Below are 27,894 nucleotides of genomic sequence, written 5' to 3'. Positions count from 1 at the left end.
TTTTCTTTTGTTTCCACAGGAAATGATAGGCTGTGGATTCATTCCGGGTTAAGTAAAATCAGGTTTGATCAAGGAAGATCCCTGAGAAATCTCTGATAGGAGCAGATGACCCATATGTTTGAGTTCTACATCCAGAACAGATTCAAGACTGCTGCCTGAGATGATCAAGCCTCACAGGATACTCCAGTCATGACTTGATCATAATTCTAAATTGTTTTTAGGTTCCCATAAGATTATCAGTATCCCCAATCAGCAAGAAGTAGCCTGGAAAATTACATCCACATTCCCCCCCAAAAAATGGACTATGGATATTTTTCTTTGTTTAGAATGTTAGTTACAAGTTGTTATGGATAATGGTCAGGAAGAAAGCTAAACAAGGGAGATTTGATTCTGAGTTCTTGTTTTGAAAAAAAAAGTGCTGTGGGACAATAGTCTATTATCCTGTCACTTGTATAATTTTTAATAAAATGCTGACTGGCCAGTAGCTAGGAAAGAACTAGAGACAGTGTAACAAGAATGCTGGGAAGAGGGAAGTGCAGTTTGCAGTTGTGACCCAGCCACAGAGGAAGCAAGATGTGACTGCCTCGCTGAAAAAGGTACCAAGGCACATGGCCAATACAGACAAGAATTATGGGCTAATATAAGTTATAAGAATTAGTTAATAAGAAGAGCCTGAGATACTGGGCCAATCAGTTTACAATTGATGTCGACCTCTGTATTTTTGGGGACTGAATGATTACAGGACGGGGCAGGGAAGAAACCTCAGACAACAGGTGGGGAGATTCAATCCGTGCAGGACACCCAGCCAAACTTGGAGTCAGCTCAACAACATAGAATACCTATGGCCCAAAAGCTGCACACAACATAATCATAGTTAAAATCATTACTATTTCTAGCTTAAATGTAAAGTTTAACTTGAAATCCTGAGTGTTTTTACTTGCTTAATTTGGCAACCATGAAACAAGATCTTCCTGGTTCATTAGTGGGAAGTTAGGGAAAGAAAGTCAGTGAAAAGACAGAACGACAAGAAATAGAGCTTTGGGGTCAGAGACTTGCTCTCGTTAAACTGTTATCCACCTCAGCAACACACCTCCAAACAGACTGTAAAACCCAAAAATTATCCAGACCTTTGGGAAGTGGAAGGCCCCATGAACTAGTCCTGTTCCCAATTAAAAGCAATATACCCTCATGGACTACATCTCAGAAGTAATTGCTTCTAAAAAACCTCTGTGAGTTCAAGGCCAGCATGGTCTACAGAATGAGTTCCAGGACAGCCAGGGCTGTTACACAGAGAAACCTTGTCTTGGGGGGGGGGGAAGAATCAGCTAATGAGCAAGTCCAGATTGTTGGTTTCTGATATGAAAATGTGCCCTGTCAGCAGGTCACTTCCTCAGGACTGCTCAGATTCTGCTGCTTATAAAGAGAAGGGGCTGGCTGGGCTGAGGCAGCTATGACAAGCTGACTCCTGCTCCCACTGAGTGGATCTTCTTCACTGTGTACAATGATAGATCTCACTCTTCTAGAGGATTCTGACATCCTAAAGCTTCTCTAAGGGCTTTCATTGAGTAAACCCCTCACATCACCTAGAATTTCAAGAGAAAATGTTAGTATCTTACAAGCCTTCCAATTCTCAACCCATAAACACAATTAGTTCTCCGGGATTTGGGGTGAGAAACATGAGGTATTTCTAAAACAAAGTCCACTGGACTGTGTGAGGGTGGCTGGTGGCATTCCCAAAGGAATAAAAGAAAAATAAGTTGTTCAGAATTGTGCTTCCTCTGAAGCCACATCTTTCTAACTAAAATGGCATGTGCTATGTCCTTGCATTTCGGCAATAGCATTTTTGTCTTAAATCACTTTTTAGATTTACTTTTGTTTCTCTCTGTCTCTCTGTCTCTGTCTCTCTCTCTCTGTGTGTGTGTGCTGCATTACTGCATGCACAGGTGCCCGCAGGTGGCAGACATGACAGACTGCCAGGAGCTGGAGTTGCAGGCAGTTATAGGCTACCCAACATGGGTGCTGGGAACTCAACCCAGATCTCTTGCGAGAGCAGCACGTACGCTTTGCCACTGAGCCACCTGGAGAGATGGTTTATCTTCGATGTTTAATTGCGTGTAATCATTTAAGCTAGGCAAAGATCCAAGAATTAAAAAAAAGAAAGAAATGATGAAATTAAATGTTTCAAAGGGGCTTTCAGAGCACATGAGAGGAAGAGGGATACTATCAATATTTCAGTGTGCACACCCTCGTCCTCCTGCACACCACACAGGAGAACAAAAACTCTAAGAAATCATTATTCTAATTACCAAGAATAATAACAAGAACATATTATTCCCTTACGTATCTTGGTGATCTTGATCATCTCTGCTTCAGAAACTTCCCACAAGTGTTACTTTCTGACGGAAAGAAACCCCCCAGGACAACACACTGATGAGCGTACTTCACTTATTAGCATTCCATGAGAGCAAACAAAAACTGTTTTTAAAATTTCAAGATGGGGTCTTCACAGGACAGAATCCACTTTTCAAATCTGTAATGTCTCTTCAGACCGTTTCAGTCTGGTGTCTGCACTCACCCTGCTCTGAGCACAAATGTATACAACCAAGCATTGGTTGTTTACATAAAATACGAACTGAGCAAATGCTCTCCTCTCCTTGTAGCAGGGCTTGAGCACGCATGAGCAGAGAAGCCGGGACCTGTTATGATGAATTATAAAACATGGCCAGGCCTGGTAGAGTAGTTTCTGCAAATGCATTGCAATGAAAGGGACAGATTCTGTATGATGCACAACATAGCTACCTCGATGTCTCATGCCGTAGACGGTCCACACTGGACCTGCCAGCCTTTTCAGATCTGTGGGTCCTGGACGAAACAGCATAAAGAACTTCAGATAAATGAGGACAGTTCCAAAGTGAACGGATGCTGTTCCCTCCTGGGGGTCTCACTGGGCTCCCCCACTTCTCCTTTTTAAATCTTAGCACACACAATCAGCTTTGGCAGAACACCGAAATCCTGGCAGTGGACCATCGAGTGACCATTACCATAAAAAGAGCTGCTAAATAAGAAACCATGTGCCCGGGATAAAACTCATTTCATGCTTTCAAAAGCACACAGTGGCTTCTAGCGAGATAGTGGTCCTGGGACTTGCAGAGACAGATTGGTGAACACAAATGGTTTGCTCCTGATGTGTCTGCTTAGCCAGGCTTTACAGAGACTGTCAGTCAATGGGGTTCCTGAGTCTTCTGAGAAGCAAGCCCTTATCTCTAACTTTAAAGCTGAAATCTATAAACAGCAGCCTTAAATACACTCGTGAAGAAAAGCACAGTCACATACATGCTCAAATCCCATGTGCCATGTCAGCCTCCAATCACACAGGAACAGATTGCTCCCTGCCCCTCGCACATAGCCAACACATAATAAACACGATATTGTTTGAACACAACCCAACATTTGCACCCTCCTTTCTGGTTAGAAACAGCTTCTGGTCACATAAAATTAGAGTTGAGCAGAGCCCAAGCGATAGGACCTATCTACTAGGAGGCTGACTTTGATCCTACCCCTAGCCTAGCCTACTGGATTTCCAGTACCCCATAGTGAAAATGTCATTTAACTTCTCCAGGTGAGCACCAGGGAAAGTTACATTTAAATGATAAAATATGCTCCACTTAAACGATCACATCTAATCCCTGCATGCTTCATGTTGAGATACTATACATTTCCCCTCTTGGTCAGCACGCCATCCCTAGAAACCAGTTACTGCAGGCTGTCCACTGCATGGCGGATCATAACTTTTAATTATTAATAATGTCAAGCTTAACAAGGTGTCATCTCCGGTATGCAAGCCCCTGCTCTCACTTTCCCAGGTACCTTGTAAACATGATTTGTTTCCTTCTGCATATTTCTCATGTCAAAGAATCTGTAGAACATATTTTGTTTATAGCCATATAGATATATATAGATATATATATAGATATACCAGAAACACATAATAACACTGCTAATTGCCTACTTCCCGTAATGATAGCAAATCGCATATCACTGACTTGTTCTGAACATTTAAAATGCAGAGGAAGTCACCTGCTGGTAAGATGTCCTCGACACACAAGCTAGTACAGGGGGAAAAAAAGAATGCTTATCACACCCATTTAGAGAGTTACTTCCGAATAAAATTAAAGGCTGCTGCATTTGCTCTTCAAATTTCCCCTTCAGAAGTGTCAGCCCGATACAATAAACACCACAGGATTCAGAACAGCGGAGGGGAGGATCAGCTCCTGGCATCCCAGACCCCAGCATCCAAGTTTTAGATTAAAGATGCTCACCTCTGCTAGGAAGTCCACTCCACATCCTGGCAGGGATTTCAGCAGCTTCACGAGCAACCAAGTTGGATAAACAAAACTTCCAGGATGTGGCCAGTGTGATGTACAGTGCTACCGGGACCTGGCTCCAGCCTGATTATCCGTGACAGCCTCCCGTTACATCAGTGCCGCTCCAAACCTTCCCGTTGCTGGCTTATTGCGCTCTCATTGAAAATCCTTTACGTGCTGGCAGCATCTTAGGGAAGGACGAACGCGCTCTGAGCCATTTGTTAAGAAAGCAGAGCAGTTTCAATCTGGATCTCTCTGCAGGCTGAAACCAGCAGCTGCACTGTCAACTTACGAGTCGAGTGAGGTGGATTGGTGCCGAGAAACCGGCAACCTAAGCCTTCATTATCAATGCATGAAATCAGCCACTGTGATCAGATCCGAGCAAACCACCGAAAGGGTGTAATTATGAAAGGCTCCGCAGATTTAGCAACAAACCTTGTGGAATGAAGAATCGTCTTTCAAAATTGTGTGAATGTTAAAAATAGCTCTGGCTTTTCAACAATAAGCAGGGTACAGAGGAGAAATCGGTCGTCTATACTATAAGGACTGAGCATTAAGGCTGCAAAAATCAAAACAGCTATAGGTTCCTAGGACTTCTTCATTCACAAATCAAGTCACTAGAGCCTAGGGCAATTATGGTGAAATTTTTCCACATATGTGACAACGTCTATTAAGAAGTAAGTTAACTATTCTTTAACTCTTAAGTGTCATCAGTAAATGAAGACAACAGGAAGAAGTGTACGGCATTAGCTTTACTCTAAGTTCTTCAACAGCAAAAATTTAAGTTTACTCTGTGTGATGAAAAGAATAACCGTGTAAGAAAGAGTATTTTCAATGTCATGACTTCACTTATCTTAATATGAAAAAAAAGAAAATAAGTTCATCAACTTCTTGTCAGCCCCAAATTTAAATTTTTATCTTCTTAGATTACTCTCCCTCTTTCATTACTAACAAAGAGATGCAGGAGCCTGCTGATGTGGTCCTTAAGAGACGTAGAGTAACTCAGGAAGGGGCAATGACTAGAGATCGCAAAGCACATGTCTCTGATGTGTGCAGGCAAAGTGGAAAACGAAAAGGACACCAACCAGTCATCCTAAATCCCCGAGATAAACCAAAGCCATTCCCAACAGGCTGCGCTCACAAAGATCACACCTAAGAGTCTGCTGGGGTGTTTCCAGCAGGCTTCAGGTTCTCACTGAGTCTGCAAGGGCGGAGCAAATCCGGATGCTTGCTGTAAGGCCATAGTTTGAACTGAGCATCCGCGAGTGACTGGCCAGAGGGAGGAATGTGACTGTTTCAGGTGATGCTTTTCATGGTGTGTGCAATCGGAAACACCTGTGTGAGAATGAGCACCAGCTGTCACACGCCTTTGCATGACAGCATTCTGGAGCAACATTGCACACGGCACGCCCACTAGGGTTCCTCACTGTGTCTTTAGATAACACTGCACGTTAGACTCTGTTCTTGGAGACAACAGAGGCACACGCCAGTAGACACGTACATAGCATATGTACGAATGCACAGATCTGGGCACTGTCGTCTCTTTGCAGCTATTTTGGCCCTTTAAATTTTATTTATTTTGTGAAGCTCCCCCAAGGCAACAGTCGACTCCCTGTAAATCCAGTTCCAAGATGCCCTCTTCTGGCTTCCAAAGGCACCTGGCATACATATGATGTTCATGCATAGATGGAGATATTCACACATGCACACAAGATAAAAATGAGAGAATTTAAAAAGCCTTCAATTTCTTTTCATAAAGCATTAGGATGTGATGCATTCCAAATACCAAGATTTTTGTATTTTTGCAAGATGACCCTTCAGTTATACCATGAATGACTGGCATGACATACCCTGCGAGATCTGGGGCAATAACTCTAATCAGACACGCTGACATTGCTGTAGCAAAATATGCATATTCATACGAGGCAGAATAAGTAAACATTACAATTAACCTCAGATCAGTTCGGGCCAATTTTCCCATCAGTATGAATTATGAAACTCCCTGGTTTGCGGAACTTCTTGGGTTGCAAGAATTACACAGTAAATATCGCAGATCCGTCAAAGGGTTTCTGCTTAAAAGCCCTGGCGTGGAAAGCGGTACCTAGGCAGGACTTCTCTTGCATAAGCAAAACTTGAAAGGCAGTGTTCCTTTAGCAGGACAGGCACAAAAGGGAAGACACTAGGAAGTCTGAGGTACAAAGCAGAGCAGCAATGTGGCAATAATACAGGATGGCAAAACTAGGCCATGGGACCCACGGCAAGGAGAAGCCATCCCAGATTACTGCACAATAATTAAAACCGCACATCATAGTATCAACCGCCCACTGGTGACTTGGTATATAAGATGTTGAGTGTGTTTGAGCGTGTGTGTTGCGTGCATGGGGGTATGCACTGCACAGAAGGTCAAAGCAGGACACTGACGGTTCTCTGCTCCGCTGCACCTTGTGGCACTGAGACAGGTTCTTTCACTGACGTGCAGATGTGTGCTCTGGGCTAGCCTGGCTAGCCGGCAAATGCCAGAAATTGTCCATCTCTACCAGTGCTGTGGTTATAGGCACATGCAGCCATGCCTAGCTTTTTCCCTGGGTGCTGGGAATTTGGTCTTAGGTCCTTCTGCTTGGTGCTTCTGTCCTCTTATCTACTGAGCCATCTCTTCAGCCCCACAGATTCTGAAGGCGATACACTAAAGTCAAGACGAAATAGCGAAGGGAAGAATAAGCTTTCAGGATGAGCTCAAAGCACTGGGATTTGTGCTTTTCTCACTGTAGTCTCACGGTGCCCACATGCAAACATCGCACGAAATGTCGCCTGTGATACTCGGAATGTTTCTATCATATTTGTGTGTGCTCTGGACAGTACGGACTGCGGAATTCTTCAAGATTACTCACAAAAAATAGTTACATTCTTCACCATAAATCCTTCCAAGAAATATGACCATGATGGTGCATTTTCTTCATGTTCTTCCTATGAGTGAACGTCCCAAATGATGTACTTTAAAGATGCTCAGTGGTTAAGAGCACTGAATGTTTTTCCAGAGGTCTCGGGTTCAATTCCCAACACCCACATGGCAGCTCACAACTGTCTGTAATTCCAGTTCCAGGGGACCCAACACCCAATGCAAAACATCAATGAACATAGTGTGTGTGTGTTCTCTTCTCTCTCTCTCTCTCTCTCTCTCTCTCTCTCTCTCTCTCTCTCTCTCTCTCTCTCTCATGCGAAGAAATAACGTGATTCACCGTTGGCCCAGACACAGCAAGGCCACACGCCAGGGCCACATGCAGCTGTGTCCTGATACAGGGCTTCCTAACTGAGGCAGCCTCCTTCCCATGATGCTGTTAAGGAATGAAGGAACATCGGTGTGCAAAGAGTCGCATCAGCCAGAGCGGCGGGACAGCTGTCCCATGGCGGAGGGCAAACTCATCAATTTTCCATTTCTTCCGCGCTCTGTTTAGAAGTGATGACATTTCTTTTCAAGAAGGCCTCAGTGCTTTCAGAATACCTTTGATGATCCAAAACACTCACTACCAATGCTCTCTCTGGCCTAAGTGTTCACCCTGAGAACTGCTGCTATTTATTTTTCAAAATCTAAAAAACTAATCCTTGGTTCTAGGCAGCCCTTATCTTTGGAAGGATAAAATATTCATGAAAGTTCATAGCCAAAAGCACTCTTCAAGTGGAACTTCAAACCCGAAAAGGGGCCAACCACGCCTTTTAATTCTTTTTAAATGTTTTATTTAAAATCCTCTGTGTATTTCATTCCTTGGGATTCTGTCCTTATATAAGCACCTTTGTCTGCTGTTTTAACCACTTGTACAGAGTATGGGGTTGCTTGATGACAATGACATCAGATCTACCTCGCTGGGAGTTCTAAATTTGTGTTATCACCCACACTGGCCACGGCTCTCTCCCAGGGGACGGACGTTTGCAGTGACAACTTCAGCCTGATCCTATTTCCAAATGACTCTCATTAGTAAGACCCTCACTTGCAGTGACCGCTTCCGTATGATTCTCATGTAAATGTCGTTGGGAAGGCAGATTGGAGCCACCAACAGCACCCTTCCTTTAAGGATGAATTATGTAAAATATTTCAAAATCCAAGTCACCAGCACAGGTGAGACAGCGGGTCAGAGAGGTGTGTGACGTTCCCTGTGGCGTGTCATCGTCCTCTGAATTCACAGAGGCGGGAGACGGTTCCTGGGTTCTCTCCTAAGGACGCACGCTACGAGAGGCTCATTCCTGTTCTCAAAGGCCAGGCCTTTGCCCTCTCAAGTTCCTTGCTTCATGAAAACTCATGGACTCTGCTCAATAAAAAAGATAGCATGATCGTTATTGTAAGAAAAACACATCTCTTAGAGGCCTGGGGCTAAGTCCACTGTAGCTAGCTTAGCCACCTGCTTCCCACCGAAGCGACACCAGCCCTTCCCCAGGTGTCTGTCCCGCTTTCCTCTTGGCACCAACAAATCCAAGTTCAAAACATGGCCAGAGAGATGACTTCGCAGGTAAGAGCAATGGCTGCTCTTCCAGAGGACCTGGGTTCCGTGCCCAGCACCCACAAGGTGGCACACAGCCACCCCTGACTCCAGTTTCAAGGGATCTGGTGCCCTCTTCTGGCCTCTGTAGGCACTAGGCACACAAGAGGTGTAAAGACACACAGGCAGGCAAGACACTCGGACACGTACAATAAAATATCAATGATTGAAAAGAAAAAACAAAAGAGCACACTGGTATAATGCATACCCATAAAGACAATACTAGGAGTTGGAGGCAGGAGGTTGACGTTAGAGGTTGTCCTGGGCTATACGTTGAGACTCTTGAGACTCTTGTCAAAATATTTTAAAAAGGAAAAGAAGGAGGGAAGGAAGACAAAAAAAAAAAAAAAAAATTGAGGTCCTGTGTTAGTCCTGCCTACATATCAATCATAGACACCTTTGTTGCCCTCTCTAACTTTCAAAATCATATCTAGATTTTTTCAGTATTCCTATAGTATTTCCCTGTAAAAGGGGCGATAATAGATCATTTAAACAGCCATTTCCATTTCTGAGAAAAAGAGAACAAATTTTCCTCCTCTATCCCCAACTACACCTGACTCCCTATAGATTTTGCTAATGCACATAAAAGTGCTCACAAGGTCTGTCAATACGCCCCCGCCTCTGTGTGCACAGCCACACACAACCTTCATCATTTTCTGTGGTTCCTCTCTTTCCATACTTATTAATGTTAAGTTCCACCTACATGTGGGAATGAGGCAACTCCCTCAATTTCTATAGATCTTTGGCGCCATCGTGTGGCCATTCTGTGTCATTGCAACTTCAACTCTAAATGCTTTTTTTCTTCTTTCTTAGGCCTGGAGAAAATGCACTTGAGAATAAATTTATCATCTTAAGTAGATATGAGATGAAAGATGAGAGATCTGTGTATTCAATCCCCACACATATTTTAATGCTCTATCCATTGCCGTGTCCACATGGTGTTAATAGCACTTTGGAAACTGTAGACTCATCCTGAGTCCACGCTGCACAGTTCCCCAGGGTTTTAGCATTCTTAGCTTTTCCTGCCACCCGAAGTGCACAGGCCTTACCCTCAAACTCAACTTAGAACTTCAAGGAGGCGGGGACTGCGAGACGGCTCAGTCTAGCCATAGGTAAAGCGCTTGTTAGCCGATCTGAGAAGGAGGGGTGGACCAGCCTGCTCCTGCAATCCTAGCTTTCCTGAAGTCCGAACAGGAGGATCCCTGGGGCTTCCTGACCAGCCCGTCTAGACATGAGTGAGCTCCAGTTTCAGTGAGATACCTTGTCTCAAAAAAAAAAGTCGCAAAACAATTGAGGAAGACATCCTCTGGCCTCCATCAGCACATATATGCACAGCAGACATGTGCACACACACATGGCACACGCACACACATACGCACACATACACGCACGCACGCACGCACGCACACACACACACACACTCCAGAAAGGCAAAAGTGTCTCTTGAACCTAGGCAGGCTCATTTTCCATCTTGAGCTGCCCCGTGACTGACCAGCAGCTTCAGCCCTACTCTTGCTGCCTGCCTGACAAGGCTCCCTTGTCAAAGCTAGCTATGGGAGTCAGGTTCAACCTCCCTCCGCGGCAGGGGCTGGTGGTCAGAATGTGCCTGGCTGCAGACAGCACCAGCGTCCCAGACATTCATGACACCGTTGGGGTTCACCTGCTCGTGAGCATGCAGAGTCTGGAAGAACAACCTACCTGAGCCCACAACACAGTTCTCATTTCTGACCCAGAGAATGAGGATTAAGTGAAAATTGTACTACTTAATTAAAAAAAAAAACCAAAAAAACAAAAACAAAACTGTTTTAAACCCTCCTGTCCATCCTCCCAAATTTCTAAGCTTCTGCTTCTTTCCAACGCTCTGTCCCGGGTCCTGCTTGGCGAGGGCGGCCAGCCTGGTTCTCACCCTGAGATTCCGAACCTTGCCTTTGCTCTCCGAGTCACTTCCCTTGCACGACGAGCTTACTTTTAGCCCTAATATGTCAACCTTACATGAGGATTGGAAATTCCTTTCCGATTTGTTACAGAGGAGAGAAAAATTAACCTTTTAGTTTGTCAACAACCAGAGAGCCGGGTATTAGATGACGAAGCAACCTGGATGCATTTCCCTCTCTGCTCTGTGTCTAATCCTGAGCAGGGAAGCACTGAGGGTAAACAGGTGCAGGGAGGTCTTGGGCTTCGCGTCGAGAGTCTGTGACGTCACAGGAAGTGGGCCTGCTTTCCGTAGCTCTCACTTTCCTCAAAACACACTGAGAGGAAAACGTCACCAACGTCGCTCGCTTGACACAAACTTAGGGTCACCTGGAAGAGAGGCCTTCAGGTGAGGAACTGCCTAGATCGGACTGGCCTATGGACGTGTATATGACGCATTTCCTTAATTGCTAATTGATACCAGCACACAGAGGTGGCTGCCCTCGCCAGGCAGGTCAGCCTGGGCTGGATGAGAAGGGCAGCTGCTGAGCAAGCCAGGGGAAGCAAACCAGCAATCTTAGTTTTTACTCTGGTCTCTGCTTCAGTTCCTGCCTCCAGGTGCCGCCTTGAGAAGCCACCTTCGGCATTCCTGGATGATGGATGACAACCAGGTAGCCAAGTAGACTCTTTCCTCCCCTGAGGGGCGTTCAGTGTTGTATCACGGCAGCAGAAACCCAGCTAGCACACCCACCTCACAAGCTGCCATTATTTCTGTCTTCCCAGGGTGACCGCCAGTTCTGGCACACTTCTGATCCAGTCTGGATCCGCGTCTCTTGCGACCAAACAGCAGAAGCCCTTGCTCTCATCCTGACCTTTCTTATCGCTAAACGTTATTTGTGGCAAAGCACTGCCTAGGGCAAGATCAGAAGTGACTCCCTGGCAGGGAACACTTTCGCATTCTGAGAAAATGGAGATCTCAAAGGACCCAGAACAAAGTCAGTTCCTCCCACCCAAACCCCCAGGCAACATGGTTCTCCAGAGCAGATACAAACCTCCCTTAAGGACACAGCAAAACAAAATGTAAAACGAGTATTTATCATTCTAGCTGGCAAACATCCTGCTTCTGCCTCGAAGGACAAGGGCATCTGGGTACCAGAGTGCCAGGCTTAACTCACTGGTGGGCAGGAGAGCCTGGGTGCAGCAGAAGCTGGCCCCGCTGCAGACACAGGCTCCAAGTGAAGCATCACACCTGCTCTGAGGCTCAGCTCCCACGCCAGACCCCAGCAACCGCTGGTTACGAACTCCACGATATCTGCCCGCCCAATCTGTCTCAATGAATGGGAGGTAGGTAGGGAGGTAAGTGCACTTCAGTGAAGAAGTAGCCCGCAGACTGCCTTGTTCCAAACACCAGCCTCGCTCTTTTCTTTCTGCATTCAGCTCAGTTGCCCTGTTATACGCGTGTCTAAGATTAAAAGCTCACGTTCTGGGTGCAGCACATCCTTGATAGGTGAAATCCGGGTTCTGCGGCACAACGGTAGAGCATCATTAGGGAGGCTCTTACGATAACAAGATCTCCAGCTTCAGCTGAGAATTCCTCAATTGGAATTCTCCAGTATCTTGCAGCTGGAGGCCAGACATATGCACACTGGCAAGCTCTCCAGGTAAGGGGGTCTAAAGTCAGCCATTCACTCATCAACTGCTTTAAGTTCGGTACGTTCAGATCTTCAGAGAAGGAGAGAGTAGCGGATGGGAGAGAGATGGTGAGGAACTCATTCCAGCACATGCTCGGGGTAAAGATGATGGCTCAACCTTCTGCTAGGAAGGCCATCCTGCACTGACAACAATAGACCACTTACTTTACTATCTGAGATGAAAGAGTAAACTTAGCATCCACGCCAGCATGCGGTAGCTGTCACTATTGTCACATTCTGAGAGGTAAAACAATGAAACCTCATTGTGGCACCCACATTTCCCCGATGGTAATTATGATGAACATACTTTTTTTAAAAAAAAAAAAATAAAGATTTATTATGTATACCATATTCTGTCTCTACAGGCCACAAGTGGGCACCAGATCTCATTATAGATGGTTATGTGCTACCATGTGGTTGCTGGGAATTGATCGCAGGACCTCTGGAAGAGCAGTCAGTGCTCTTAACTGCTGAGCCATCTCTCCAGTCCCGATGAACATCTTTTAAATGCACCTATTGGTCATATTTTACTCTTCTGTGAATTTTTTCTGCTTGTATTCTTTGATTCTTTATTAAGTTTCCAGTGTTCTTTATATATTGTAGATAACAGTCTTTTATTTTTGAAATGTGTGGTTTTCATATATTTTTCTTCCTTTTATAGTTTCATCATATTCATATAGTATTTCATGAAGCAAAAGTTGTAAATGTTTGAATCCGTCCAGTTAATCAACCTTCTATTTTATGAGTCATCCATTTGGTTTTAAGATGGAATTCCGCATTGTCCTACATCCCGGAGAGTCTCATTTCTTTCCTATAAGTTTTATTTTTATAATTTGCAGCCATGTCTATAACATTTTGAGGTAATACTCATTTATTTTAGGAAACATGGCCAGTTTTCTTTTTCCCTTGTCTACATAGGTAATGAATGCCTGTGTCTCTTGTCTCCAGCCCGTGGAATAGTATCAACCCACATTTATGGTAGGTAGTCTCACCTCAATGAATCTAATCTAGTTATACCTCAGAGTCATGGCTAGAGATCTATTCCTGTGGCGATTCTCAGTTCCACCAGTTGACAATCAGCATTAAGAATCACAGAGTCCTTCCTCCACTGGAACATTTTTTTTTTGCATATTTATCAAATATCGATTCAGGAGCTGTGGCGATGGCTCTCTGGGTTAAGGGTTTGCTGTGTAAATACGAGGACTGAGACTGGCTCCCAATTCCCCACTCAGAACTCGGTGTTGCTGTACATATCTGAAACCTCAATGTGGGGGTGGATGGGGAGAGACAAGAAGATCACGGAGTCTCATTGGCTGGCTCATCTATTGGAACTAGTAAGACCCGGGTTCATTGAGAAACCTTAATTACTCCACCCCTTACTCCCCAGGCTAATAAGATGGAAATGATGACACTCAGTGTTGACCTCCGACCTCCATGTGTGCATTCAGCGCCGAGCACACATCTATGCATATTCATAAGCCCCCTCCCTGCCACTAAATAAACAAAATCAATTGTATGTGTATGGACTGTTTCTGGGCTCTGTATTATTTCTCACTGATCTGCATGTCTATGTAATCATTACAATCGCACTGTCTTGATTAAGGCAGCTATCAGTCAGCCTTACGCGTGGGTACAGATTCCTCCAAACATATCCTTGTCAACATTGTTTCAGCTATTCCAGGGTTTGGGCTTTTTCCAGTGAATTTTGAATGTTCTTGTCTATATTTGATACAAAATACTCATGAGATTCTAGTAATAAATTTCATAAGCATACAGATGAGTTTAGGGAGAGTTGACTTCCTAAATTTGTGGAGTATTCTAATCCATGAACATAGTATATGCCTCCATCTGTTAACATCTTTGGTTTCTTTCTTCAATATTTTATAATTTTGAGTATACAGAATCTATACATGCTTTTAAAAGATATATCTGAACATTTTATTTTACTATTATTATCAATGGTATTGTTGTTTTCCTAAAACCCTGGCTTCTATACGTTCATTTTTGGTCTAGAGCTCCATGGTTTTGTATGTTGATTCTTATATAACCCTGATGAATTCATATATTGGTTCTAACGCTGTGTTACAGATTCTCTGGGACTTTACACCTGTCATCATGTCGTCTATGAAGGAGACTGATCTTCTGTTCCTCCTGTCTCCTCTAAGGCCCCCGTCTATGTTCTTGTTTTATTTCAGAGCTCAGGACTCACTACTGCATGATGAATAAGAGTTACTGAAGTAAAATATTTATTCTGTTCCATATCCCAGGGGTTAAATCTACAATCTTTTAACATCAAGCTGTAGGCATTTTGTAGATTATCTCTATTAAATTTAGATAATTATCCTCTATTCACGCTAATGGGTACTGGAATTTATCTAACAGTGTCCAAGAAAAACAATGCATCAGTTACTATAATCACATGAGTTTTCTTTGTTGACAAATTGAAATATCTTGATTGATTTTTAGTATGTTGACCTAACATTATTTATATACCTCAAAACTCCTTGATCATATTTTTATTCATTTCTGAATTAAAATTGTTTATATTTTGAGAAGTTTTGATTCTAGATGCATAGGTGATATTACCTGAGAGTTCTCTTTCTTCTATTATTTTTGTCTGCTTTTGGTATCAGTGTGATACTGGTCACATAAAGGACATGACAACACGTTTCTTCCTCCTGTCTTTTCTGGAAGAGATTTTGTAAACTTGATACTCATTTCCCTTCAAATGCTCAGTAGAACTGCCTGTGGGTTCCTATACCAAGCTACAAATCCCAACACTGTGAGACCGACGTGAAGAAGAAGCAGCCACTTTCCAAAGTAATAGTTATCAAGCGGGACATCATTATGACTCCATCTTTCTCCTTTGAACAGGAAATGGCTAAAAGCCCTACCAACGTATGAGCAGCGAGAGCTACTAGGGCAGTCCATAACACACTCAGCGGCTTGAGCAACCTCAGTTCTCCACATCATGTCTGCAGTCAAGGTGTCTGGTGTGGGATGGCTGCTTCTCTGTGCTCTGGAGAGTGTCTGCTTCAGGCTCAAGTTACAGTTAGTTATTTTCTCCTGTGTCTTCTCACACTCTCTTCTCCATAGACGCAAGTCCCTGCATTTCAGTTCCTTTCTTTAAGGTACCAAATGATTTTTAATTTTAAAGGAATTAAAGGCTTTGTTTTCGCTCAATTATTTCTATAAAGGCTGTGCCTCCAAACAGTGCCCTATTTTAAGAGCTCGGACTCTAACACACGAGGTGTGCATCGCTGTTGTTTCTTTGCTGATTTTGCTTTGCTTTTGGGGTGGGGAACCAATTTCAATCATCATACTCTCTGAAGTTAAGCAATAGTGAACACAAAACCAGAAATACCGGCATTTTGTTCCTTGAGTTCGCTCTGTCCTTGAAATTGCCAGCCTCCTTATGCTGCCTGAACAAGAAAGAGAAGCCCCATCCCTCAAAGCCTGTTTTCTACCTGTCGAGGTCCCATCACTTCGCGATTGAACTCTGGATCTGTTATCAAGCTCCCTGAATTGGAACTTATGAGAGCGGAAGGCAGAGTTTTACCAGGATTACAGCAGGCAGGAAAACACAGAGACTGGTGTGAGCGGCTCCCAGCTGAGGGCAAGCTGGACACACCACCATCTCACAAGGGGTCCCCGGTGACCAAGGACCTACTTGGGGAGCCCAGCTGTGACGCGTAGACACAGCAAGGACAGCAGGCACCGTCTAAGGAGAGCACTACCACTTTGGCAAGGCCAAGGGGAGGTCACCACCTTGCCTTCAGCCTCACCACGTCCCCATCTCCTGAGCTAAATGGCAGGCTGAGGTGGAGCAGGGTGACAGTGCCTGTGTGCCTGTGTCTAGCTCTACTCTAAATTCCAGGGGCCATGGAGCTAAATCTTCACTGAGATCAATGAGATGGAAGTTTTATGAACAGAATGCAATCTTCCTCGTCAGAGAGTCCTGGACAAACAAGCGAAGGTGAGGAGCTATGGGTTGAGACCAGCGTTGAGGGAGCAACCGCCTCGCAGGAAACGCAGTGTGACCAACCAAAACAGACGAAAGTGAGTGGGGGAAAAATGACCTGAGGTCAGGCTTGGTCCTCATTGAGTAAGAGGCTCAGAACATTAAAGAATGTATATGTGCCACCCGTTAATGCCACCCAGCATCCTCCGACAGAAACCTGCCCGTCATCAGGTGGCACACGCCTTTAATCCCAGTACTCAGGAGGCAGAGGCAGACAGATCTCTGTGAGTTCAAAACCATCCTGGGCTACTGAGCGAGTTCTAGGACAGTTAGGGCTGCCACACCAAGAAACCCTGTCTTGAAAACCCAACAAAAAAAACAAAGAAGAAACTATATAATTTAAATTACTAAGGTGACTATAGACATTCGGACTGAGATGTAATCCTAACCATTTCTCGGGTTATTTGCTTTCTAACTGAGATATCAATCTTTAGCCTAACAATAACATATTCTTAACGTGAAAAATAAGGCATACACATGCTTCTGTGAACAATTATAATTGCCAGTGTAATAAATAAGTAGAAATGGGATGTGATTTTTCATAGTCATAAGCGTGTGTCTTAGATCATGGTGTGATAAACACAGATTACGGGAATTAGTTTAATGAAGTTAAACTTGTTTTACTAGGCAAAGCCATGGTTGCATTTAGCTTTAAATACAAAAGTTGCCTTATTGGCCGCACACATTCATTTCCAGCTGTGGTCAATGTGTACCAGGGTTCAGCAAACAAAATCAATATACCAACAACTGACATTCCTGCATTGCCTCATGTATGTCAAAGCCATGTAATCAACAAACAGCTGTCAGATGGGTTTGAGAGCCCTTCTACCTCTTTTAGGGGGGATTTGTTCTATTTTCGAGACAGGATTTCTCTGGGTATGTAGCTTTGGAGCTTGTTCTGGAACTAGCTCTTGTAGACCAGGCTAGCCTCGAAGTCACTGAGATCCCCCTGCCTCTGCCTCTTGAGTGCTGGAAAGAAAGGCCTGCGCCACCACTGCCCAGCTCAAGGGGGGGGGGGGGCTTTTACGGCCAAAGAAGTAACCCACTTTGAGTGGAAACTTCTCTAGAGATGCCAGTAAAACTCAATTCTCATTAGTTCTGTCAGGAAGCCAGCACTGAGCAGTGCTGTGCAGGAGGAGAGATTGTCCAAGGATAAGGTGAAGGATTTGAAAGGCAAGCCAAACGCGAGAGATGTAAACTCTCCCCCTGGTGGAAGGGCGAGAGGTGGGAACGCAGAGGAGAGGCTTGCTGGCTGGCTGAGGCGCCAGTTCCAGCTGTCAACTCTACCACAGCGCCGAGGGCAGCCCTCCAAAAGAGTAAGACAAGCCACGGGTGCTAGATTGATGCTTGCTGACCGGATGGTAGGTTGTTATAAATAAAGGCTGTGGCTTTTTAGATGCCCTCAAGTAGGATGCCAACCAGTAGAAAGCAGATGAAGAAAGCCTCATTCTAAGGGAGGAAGTAATGGTTACCACCGATCAATTTTAAACACATTTCAAAAGCTCACCCAGTATGGGGAAAGAGTAAGTCCATGGTCCAATGTACCAGTGTGTGTGCACGTGTGCGTGCGTGCGTGTGTGTGTGTGTGTGTGCATGTAAATTCTCTCAGGGTGAACAAACATATTCCCAGATTTCACCTCTAGAGATACAACCTACATTGTGGTAGTAGTTTTAAGATAATCAATACATTGCTTTAAAACCTTCATTTTCTGTAGCAGAACCATTTTTCCAAAACAGCAGTGGTGCGCGGGGCCTGCTTCCTACCTGTGCTGGTGTTGGTGCCGGGGCAAGGGCAAGCGCTGGCCAAGAGTGGGCCTGAGCCCGGGGCTGGGGGCGGAGGCTGCCCATCGCTCAGCTGCTTGACCCGCTTTCGATGCGATTTGCCGTCATAGTGGACCTGGGCTTGGGCCGCAGAGTTTAGCTGAATGTTGCACACATCGCAAAAGGAGAAGAGAATCTTCTTTTTCTCTTTATTGCACGGGTCCCCAGGCCTGTCGTTCTTTAACCCCTTCTCTTCAAAGCCCCGTAGGAAGGCTTCCATATTCATAATTCCATCTTCACGATGGCTGTCATGGCTTAAGGAGTACTTCAGAACTGAAAGGAAAAAAAGCATGAAGGTCTATAAATTTATATGTGCTTTCTTGTCTTCCAGCGCTATGATAATTCACTTTTAATGGCTGAGTTCAGCAGATAGGCCTTCAAAAAATCTGAAGCATTTTATATCCTCCTGTGCCTCTCTTTTCTCACCCCTCTCTCTCACCTCTCACTCCCTCTGTCCTTTTAACTCTTGCTTACCCAGGAGATCTTGGCTAGCAGAGGTTATCTCCAGGGACCCATTCTGAGCCCAGAGTAAGCACCAGGTCTGGTCATGTGCAGCCAGAGACTGATACGGCTTTCCTTCATGGTGTCTACAACATTGCAAATTCCATGTCCAGGAATATATTTATCTTGTGTCTGTTTCCCTCACTAAGTGTAACCTCTGTGAGGACAGCAACCTCATCTCTGGGTATGTTTTAGGCCTAGAACTGAACCTTTTTACATAGTAGGCATATAAATATCTGTTCAAAAAAGAAAGGAATGTTTTGAAACCAAAGAACCCATTAAGACAAAGTGTGTGTGTGTGTGTGTGTGTGTGTGCGCGCACACACACGCATACACACACACACACACCTTCACACAGGCAAACAGACTAGGATTGACAAAGACTAAAGCACAGCATGGCCACAACTTACACTGGATTGTCTTCTAAAGCCCCTTTAGAAGTCAGCCTTCTGGAGTTTGCACATATTTTCTTGTAGATGTAGTAAAGCAAACCGTTTGTAATTTCCAGATTAGCCCATGAATATCAATTTAATCTTTGATAAACCTGAAATGTAGAGCATCTGAAATAAAAAGAATAGAAATATAATATTATAGTAAATGGGTGCATATGTTAAAAGAGTAACACAGGCTCTAACATAATTATATTTTAAAATGCCAACCTTTTCTTTCAATGATTAGATAACAAAGTCAAGAAGAATGATACCCCTCCTAAGGGATTTCAAAAGGAATTTTTCAGTGCCTTGAGACCCTCAGTCAGTGAAAGTTACCATGCATTTTTATTTACTTATTTATTGTGCAGTTACACTTTAAATTGGGTTAAATGTTCATTTCAGCCGACCCCAGAATTGCTGGCATCTTCATGCCATCCATGTAAGTGTGTCAGTGTTTGATCTCTTGGGTTGGATGAGGAGTAAGCCACTCTTCGAGAAGATGAGATATGTGTATGCAGGCACAGTGGCAAACACTCCAGCGCCACACTCAAGGGACTAAGGCAGGAGAATTTCAAGTTCAAAGCCAGGACGGGCTATATACCAAACCTCATCTCAAAAAACAAAAATGAAAATTAAAGACAAGGACAAACAACTGTCCGAGAAGGATGAAAAAGTCATATAAAAGAAGAATCAGGACTCATAATGTCTTACAATAGGTTTTTGTGTACAGGATAAACTCTGGGAATTAAAATATATCATTGGCTTTGAGCAACTGTTTCATTCAATTGGCTTTGGGCTCTCTGGAAAGGAGAAATGAAACCCGAATTCACAAGCAGCTGTGCACAAGCTCAATAATGAGAACTCAGATGGGTGTGACCATAAAGACAGAAGTTGATTCCACATGCAGTATGCCAACTATATCTTCAACTTTACCCATACACCCAGCTGTGACGATAGTTCACATCTTCTTACTTGATACATAAAACATACTCAGCCCATGTAGAATTTTACCGGGTGCCACCATTTTAAGGGACTCTATTCCTTAATCAGTTTTCTTCCTTTAAATTTATACCCACAGGCTGGCGAGATGATATACCAAGTAATGACACCAAGCCTGACAACCTGGGTTCAGTTCCCAAGACTTACACGTTGGTGGGAGAGAACTGATTCTACCTCCACATAAGAGGTGACATGCTTCCCCTATAGCTAAAGGAAGGGGGGAGAATCTACACAAATTATGCATAAATAACAAGTACGCATTTCCATACCTAAACTGGAGAAAAATAATTCTTATTAAGATGTGATTTGAATTACACATATATTACACATTACACTTATGACTCAGAGCTGTGCAGGCGTGGGTCACCTTTCTTAGCTGGACATTGGCTTACGATGATCAGGTGGGAGCTCAAGCAAGAACGAACCTCTTAATTAATATTCCAGTTGAACCCTGACATGCTCACTGGACAAAGTAACTTTGTCCATCCCACCCACTAGGCACAGAGTGGCTCTCAAGCCTACTACCAACCGGTTTCTGACCTGGCCTTCAAGGCTCTTAAGGCATGCACCCCATGGGACCCTTCAGCTTACTTCCGCAGTTAATGGTCCCATCACAAATGCCCTCCTTGTGGACACAGCCCCGCCGCCGCTCCACCAACAGATAAGGGCAGAGGTTATGGCCTCGTCTATTCATTTTTTGAAAAAGTCTGGAATAATAAAAAAAGCTATTTGATTCCTCCTGGATGCTCACATATACCTTAATTGGCAAGGTAGTATTGTTAATCCTTATTCTTTTTTATTGCCTCCTGCAGCATTTTGATAGCAGTGGGCAGCAACTGAGGTTGTTAATGGCTCTTAGGCATCCCTCTCTCAGTCATCCACAGAAGGTTAGCATGCCTGGTTATCTGAAATTCAAAAGGCTATGCCTAGTTCCCTGACCCTGGTAGCTCTCTAGCTCTTCGAGGGATGGTACTCAAGGATGGGTAAGAGCTTGTTCAGCAGGCCAGTCTAAGACAGGCACAGTTCAGTCGCTCAGCTGTCCTGAGGCAGGGTCAACAAGGCCTGAGAAAAGAACTCTGGCTCCTGCTGAGTGCCCATCTTCTAAAAAAACAAGTGGATATGTAGGAAGATAAGGCCTACAAGGCTGAGAGATGAACCAACGTGGAGTCTGCCTGAGGGCCTAGCAACAGGCATGGTCAAAGGTCCTGATTGTGCCTAGTCAATGACGGGCAACCACTCAATGTCAATAGATTGGAACTGCAGCCTGGGTGCTGGGAGGAAGGGTATATAAGGTCCCCTCATTGCTGAATAAATAAGTCTGCTGTTTTCTTTAACCTGACTCCCGTTGTCTATGCCATTGGCACCACACCTTCTTACCCCTCCCCCGAGGGAGTAGGACCCAACAACACACACCTGTAAGTACTTTTGGTTTTAGACTTCAAACCCACAACCTCGTCACACTTCAGAACGTCAGTGCCCTATGAAACTTTATCATACTCTCTCTTTAAATATCTGAATGGTGAATGAACTGAACTGATCAACAGTTTGTAATGAGGTAATCAATGTTGCACCCCAGTGAGAGAACACCAATCCACAGCAAAGCAAGAAAAACTGGGACCTGTGAACCTCATAAAACTAGACTTAGTCAGCAGATCCCCCCAGCATTCACTAGATCCCACTCAAGCAACTATTAAGACCTGTGAGTCCCCTAAAGGCTCAACACTTTCATCTGAAAATGTGAACTCTAAAGGTCTCTGGCTTTGCCCATGTTGTAAATAAACACAGTGTTTCATAGTAGCAAAGTATCCATTATATTATTCCCCCTTTATATCTGAGAGTGAAACAAGGCCCTTCTGCATTATAAAAGGTAAGCCAGCTGCCTCTACTTTTCTGGCTACTGTAATTTGTCCCAGAAAGAAATTACATTTTACATTGGTTTACTCATGCATACTCTAGACAGGAAATCGGGAGCCTGGAAAACTTGTGCCTTCTCCTAGAGTAACACACCCCAGGGATCCTTCAAGCCACAGAACCACATCTATGGGCCACTCTGGCAAGGGTGTGATGCCTTAAGCAATGTTCGCCAACTCCTAGGTACCAGTTCAAGATCTGGTTTCAGTCGTCACATTTCTTTGGCTTCTTAGGAGAAACAAAGCCGGTTTTCACTAATGTCACTTGTAACCAGAGTACATTTAGTCACAGAGGTCTTGGGAAAGGGACCTAGAGGTGGCAAATATCAGAGTCTTGACATCCGCATTGGGTCCAAAATGATATAATGCCCAGGCTCACACCATGTGTGAAGTGATTGTGTTTATAATGTCAACTTTCTGGGTAAGGGTAAGGTTAACAGTTGAGTCTAAGTGGAAGAAGAGAGAAAAATATCACTTGCTATTTTAATTGTTTTTTATCAGACTATCTTAGATGGCATGATTTGTATGTATGCATGGGAAAGAAAGCCCTTCAGGGAGAGCTGCTGATTTTTGAGAGCAGTAAGCGATATCCTGCTTTAGGTGAACCGGGTGTCTCTGGGGACAGGACAAGGAGAAGCAAACAGACAAAGTATTTTGTGCCCCATAAATTTGAGTATGCTGTTTGGTCATTTTCATAAAATTTTAGGAAGTCTTTAATTTCTTCCTTTACTTCTTCCTTGATCCATTGGTGATTCAGGTGAACATTGTTTAATTTCCATTTGTTTTGGGGGCTTTCGGAAATTAGTGTTGCTGTTGTATTCTGATTTTAGGCATGGCAATCTGATAAGATACATGGGGTTATTCCAGCTTTTTTTTGTATCTGTTGAGGTTTGCTTTGTTGCCTAGCATGTGTTCATTTCTTGAGAAGATTCCATGAGGTGTTGAGAAGAAGGTATATTCATTTATGTTTGAATGGAATGTTCTACAGATGTCTGCTAAGTCTATTTGAGTCATAACATCTGTTAGTGCTTTTATTTCTCTATTAGGTTTCTGTCTGGCAGACCTGTCCAGAGATGAGAGTGGGGTGTCGAAGCCTCCCACTATTAATGTGTGGTGTTTAATATGTGATTTAAGCTTTAGAAGTGTTTCTTTTACATAGAAGGTGCTCTTGTATTCAGGGCATAGATGTTCTGTATTGAAATTTCCTTTTGATTGATTTTTCCTGTGACTAACGTGAAATTCCTTCTTTGTCTCTTTTGATTGATTTTAGTTTGATGTCTATTTTGTTAGATATTAGAATAGCTATACCAGATTGTTTCTTAGGTCCATTTGACTAGAAATCTTTTTCCCAACCATTTACTCTGAGGCAATGTCTGTCTTTGATGATGAGGTGAGTTCCTTGTATGCATCAGAAGGATGGATTTTGTTTACATATCCAATCCTTTAGCTTGAGTCTTTTTATAGGTTTATATTGAGGGATTTTAGTGATTGCTAGTTCCTGTTATTTTAGTTTTCACTATTGGTGATGTTATTATGTGTGTTTTTCCCTTCTTTGGAATTTGCTGCTGTGAGATCATCTATTGTCTGTGTTTTTGTGAATGTAGCTAACTTCCTTGGGTTGGAGATTTCCTTCTAGTACTTTGTCTAGGGCTGGGTTTGTGGCTAGGTATTGGTTAAATCTTGTTTTATCCTTCTATCGTGATGGAAAGTTTTGCTGAGTACAGTAGTCTGGGCCGGTAGCTGAGGTCTCTTACTGTCTGTCTAACGCTTGACCAGGACCTTCTGGCTTTCATTGTTTCCACTGAGAAGTAATTCTGATAGATCTGCCTTAATTCTGATAGATCTGTCTTTATATGTTACTTAGCTTTTTTCCTTTGCAGCTCTTAATATTCTTTCTTTATTCTGTATGTTTAGTGTTTTGATTATTATGTGGCAAGGGGACTTTTTTTTTTTTTGGTTCTGTCTATTTGGCATTTTGTAAGCTTCTCGTATCTTTGTATGCATATCTTTTTTTAGGTTGGTAAAGGTTACTTCTATGAGTTTGTTGAATATATTTTTTGTGCCTTTGAGTTGGACTTCTCCTTCTTCTTTCCCTATTATTCTTAGGTTTGGTCTTCTATGGTGTCCCAAATTTCCTAGATATTTTGTGTTGAGCTTGTTAGATTTAATGTTTTCTTTATTAGATTAATTTTTTGTTAGATTAATGTTTTCTTTTGTTAGGTTTAATGTTCTGTTAAATTCAATGTTTTGCATGATTTAATGTTTTCTTTGACCAATGAGTGTATTTCCTCTATCGTATCTTCAACGCTTGAGATTCTCTCTTCCATTTCTAATATTCTGTAGTCTATGCTTGCATTTGTGGTTTCTAATTGTTTTCCCATATGTTTCACTTCCATAATTCCATCGGTTTCTGTTTTCTTTATTGTCTCTATTTCAGTTTTCAAGTCTTCAATCATTTCTTTGATCTGTTTGATTGCTTTTTCTTGGTTTTCTTTAAGGGATTTGTTGATTTCTTCCAATTTTTTGTCTTTTCCTCCATTTCTTTGAGGGAATCTTTCATTTCTTCTTTAAGGGCCTCAGACATTCTCCTAAAGTTAATTTTAGGTCATTTTCTTCTGCTTCATCTCTACTGGGGAAGTCAAGTGTTGCTATTGTAGGGCCACTAGTGCTCGTTAGTGTTGTGTTGTTCTTTGTGATGTTGAGTTTATTCTTACCTTGTTTATATATCTTTTCCTCTTATTGGTGTAGTTGGGGCTGTGTCTGTGGTGATCAATCTTCCAGGTGTCAGCAGATCCAAGGTTCAGGTGGTTGTTCTTCACGGTGCAGTCTGGGCCACACTTTCATTCATCCCAGAGGTCACTCAGCATTCCTGTAGGTCTGCAATCCTGTGCTGCAAGAGCTCCTTCCGCTCCTTCCGCCAATAGCCTTTAAGATACCAGCCCACTGGGGCATGGTCTTTTATGCTTTTAAAAAGCAGTGGGACTCGGGTGCCCACTCTCTTGCTTCTGGCTCCCTTTCCAGAGGCTAGACACTCTGTTTCCTGTTTGCGAAGAGAGGACTATTGTTTGGGATGGTGATCTGTAAAATTTTCTCCTTAAATAAATAACCCCTTTTATTATCCATAATTCTTAACTGGTGTGGGATTGTTGTGTGGCTTCAATCCTGGAGGGTTCTTTGGTCCTGCTCCTGTGGAGGTCGCTGGCTTGGGCCTGATCCAGTGGAGGTCATTGGCTTAGACCTGCTCTGGTGTAGATCGCTGGGTTGAACCTGCTCCTGTAGGTGTCTCTGTCTCAGGCCTGTTCCTGCAGAGGTCTCTAGCCTGCACCTGGTCCCGTAGATGGGCCTATTCCCATAGAGGTTGCTGGTTCAGGCTTGCTCCAGTGGAGGTCGCTGGTTCATGCCTGGTTCTGTGGAGGTCACTTGTTCAGGTCTACTCCGGCTGAAGTTGCTGGCTCAGGCCTGCTCTGGCAGAGGTCCTTACTTGCCATCTTTAAATCTTCAGAGGATATTGCATGTAGGAATCCTTCTCTGGATACATATGAACTGCAAATATCTTTTTTTTTTTTTTTACCCTGCCTTTTCCTTTTGGTATCTTTAGTTGTAGAAATAATTTTGACTTTAACATATTTAGTATTTCTTTTGTCTTGGGGTCAGGACTTTTTAATGCATTTGCCTTCTCTGAAGTCATGAAAGCTATGTGTGACTCAAGCCATACCTACCACCGTCAACCGTCACCTATGCCTGCCACCATCAACCGTCACCTATGCCTGTGCCATCACTCCTCACCACGTAACCCTACCATCATAACCCCTCACCATCCTCCAAGGCAAGGACAAGCCTGAGGCTGCAGTAGGTAACAAAGTATCTTTTTTTCCAATGTAGATGCCAGTCATCTCAACCCATTTATTGGAATTACTAACCTTTCACCAATACCTTATCAATTTTGTCCTCAGGACACATGCTCACACATGCACAGGAACCCATCATATTCACTATGGTCTGCATGCAGACTGACTCCTTTGCTCTGATCAGCTTATTTTTTTCCCCTCTGCTAAAACCAGGATGTCTTATTGCAGCCTCATGACAGTCTGTGAGCTCTGGGGATTCAAATCCTTCGCCTTCATCGTCCTTTAGAGTTGCCTGGGCTATCTCCTGTTCTTTGAAATTCACACCTTTGAATCATGTCAATTTTTAAAAAGCAAATCATCTGGATTTTAGATATCATTACTTTAAATATACTAATTATGGAGAAAAAGCTCACTAGTTTTTTTAATTAAAAAATACATAGTAATTTCAAAAATGAAATCCGACTAAAGAATTTTAAAAACAGTTTTGTTTTCCAAGAGGGGAATAAAATATTTCAATTATAGTTGTGTGTGTGTGTCTGTGTGTGTGTGAAGTATATTCTAGAAGATAAGAAAGTACCTGTAAAATGTAGTCATTATTCCCTCAAATAAATCTTGAGATAAGGGTTTTTTTCTTCATGTAAGTGTGGAGAAAGTACACATGAGCAGCCTAGCAGGATTTTGCGTTTTCAACATCTTAGCTACTCTTTAATAGTCTCAAGGTACACAGGAGTGTGTTGTGAGCCTAGGTGGCCATCCACCTCATTTAACTTGAAGTAGTCCCTGTTTACGTCTATCAGCCTGGCACTGCAGTGTTTTCCTGGGCACAGGTGTCCTGATTTGACCTACTAGTCAAATAACAAGTTCATACAAATTTGATTGCTTTTTTTTTTATTTTACTATAAATGCCACACCAATATATTGCCCAAGAAAATAGTTTCCTTTGTGAACAAATTATCGTAAATCAGAACTGCTTAAGCGTTTCCAAATGTTCCTTTTACCCATAAAGCCCTCTTGATGGGTTAGGAAGAACCACCTTTGGTGATGCTGGGTTTAAAAAACCTTCATGAGTGAGAGAACGGGTCCAGGGGGGAAGCTGCCCACAGTCGAGGGTGAGTCCGGTCCTTGCCATGAGCTGGATGAAGTTCTTATGTTTCATAGCTCTAGGACAAACTTTATTTGAGATAAATAGTCTTGAATAGTGTTACGGGGTGAAGGGTGCTGATACTTGGCACGGCTTGGGGTGAGCACAGAATACACTCAGCTCTGTGTGTTGAGCAGACTAAGCGGAGCGCTGCTGACACAGGTGCATTCACTTAGAGTTTTATTGACATTAATAATAAGCACACACACTTTTCTGTGTATCTATCATTCGTCCATAATTTTTTTGTTTGCTTTAGTACTAAGAATTAAACCCAGGCCCTCATACATACCAGGCAAACACTCCACCACTGAGTTAGATCTCCAGCCCCTATAATTTTTTTAAAGTTATAGTCAACATAGAAAATTTGGGAAATGTCATTTTTAAAAAAACCCTTACGCCTATGAGGGACATATTTTTTTAAGAATATATCCTTTCAAGTTTATTCCTAGAATGAGGATATATTTGTAAAATTGTTTTTTATTACAAATTTTCAAACGATATATTTTGATATTCTTTCCCCTCCCCCTTCCTAGCAGGCATCAATTGCAGATGTCTTCTTAGAGGACTTGAACCTTTGCTGGGCAAGAGCTCCACCACAGTCATGTTCCCAGCCCCCACCTTTCTGACCACTTAAAATACTTCTAGGGAAAAATACTCAGGCGCCTCGTCCGTCTGTACATATTTATGATTATTCTCTTAAGACAAATTTTTGTAAGTGGAATTCCCA

General features: G+C 43.2%; 1 protein-coding gene across 4 annotated transcripts in view; it reads right to left on the bottom strand.

Annotated features, from left to right (window-relative positions):
• The window catches only part of Znf385b (zinc finger protein 385B), a 342,844-nt gene that overhangs the window by 242,389 nt on the left and 72,561 nt on the right, over positions 1-27,894 (bottom strand). For 2 of the 4 annotated variants that reach the window (XM_057755673.1, XM_057755674.1), the window contains exons 2-3: positions 19,249-19,398; positions 18,281-18,610 (exon numbers count right to left, since the gene is read on the bottom strand). In XM_057755673.1, the coding sequence (XP_057611656.1) occupies positions 18,281-18,563 (283 nt within the window). In that variant the 5' untranslated portion in view covers positions 18,564-18,610; positions 19,249-19,398. Of the gene's footprint in view, positions 1-4,319; positions 4,619-18,216; positions 18,226-18,280; positions 18,611-19,248; positions 19,399-27,894 lie in introns of those variants that run through there. The other 2 variants (XM_057755679.1, XM_057755675.1) reach the window with 2 other exon arrangements.

Source organism: Chionomys nivalis, chromosome 22 (genome assembly GCF_950005125.1).
Source record: "Chionomys nivalis chromosome 22, mChiNiv1.1, whole genome shotgun sequence".
NCBI lineage: Eukaryota > Metazoa > Chordata > Mammalia > Rodentia > Cricetidae > Chionomys > Chionomys nivalis.
The sequence above is the reverse complement of the archived record's forward strand: the minus strand, read 5'-3'. Positions and strand labels throughout refer to the sequence as shown.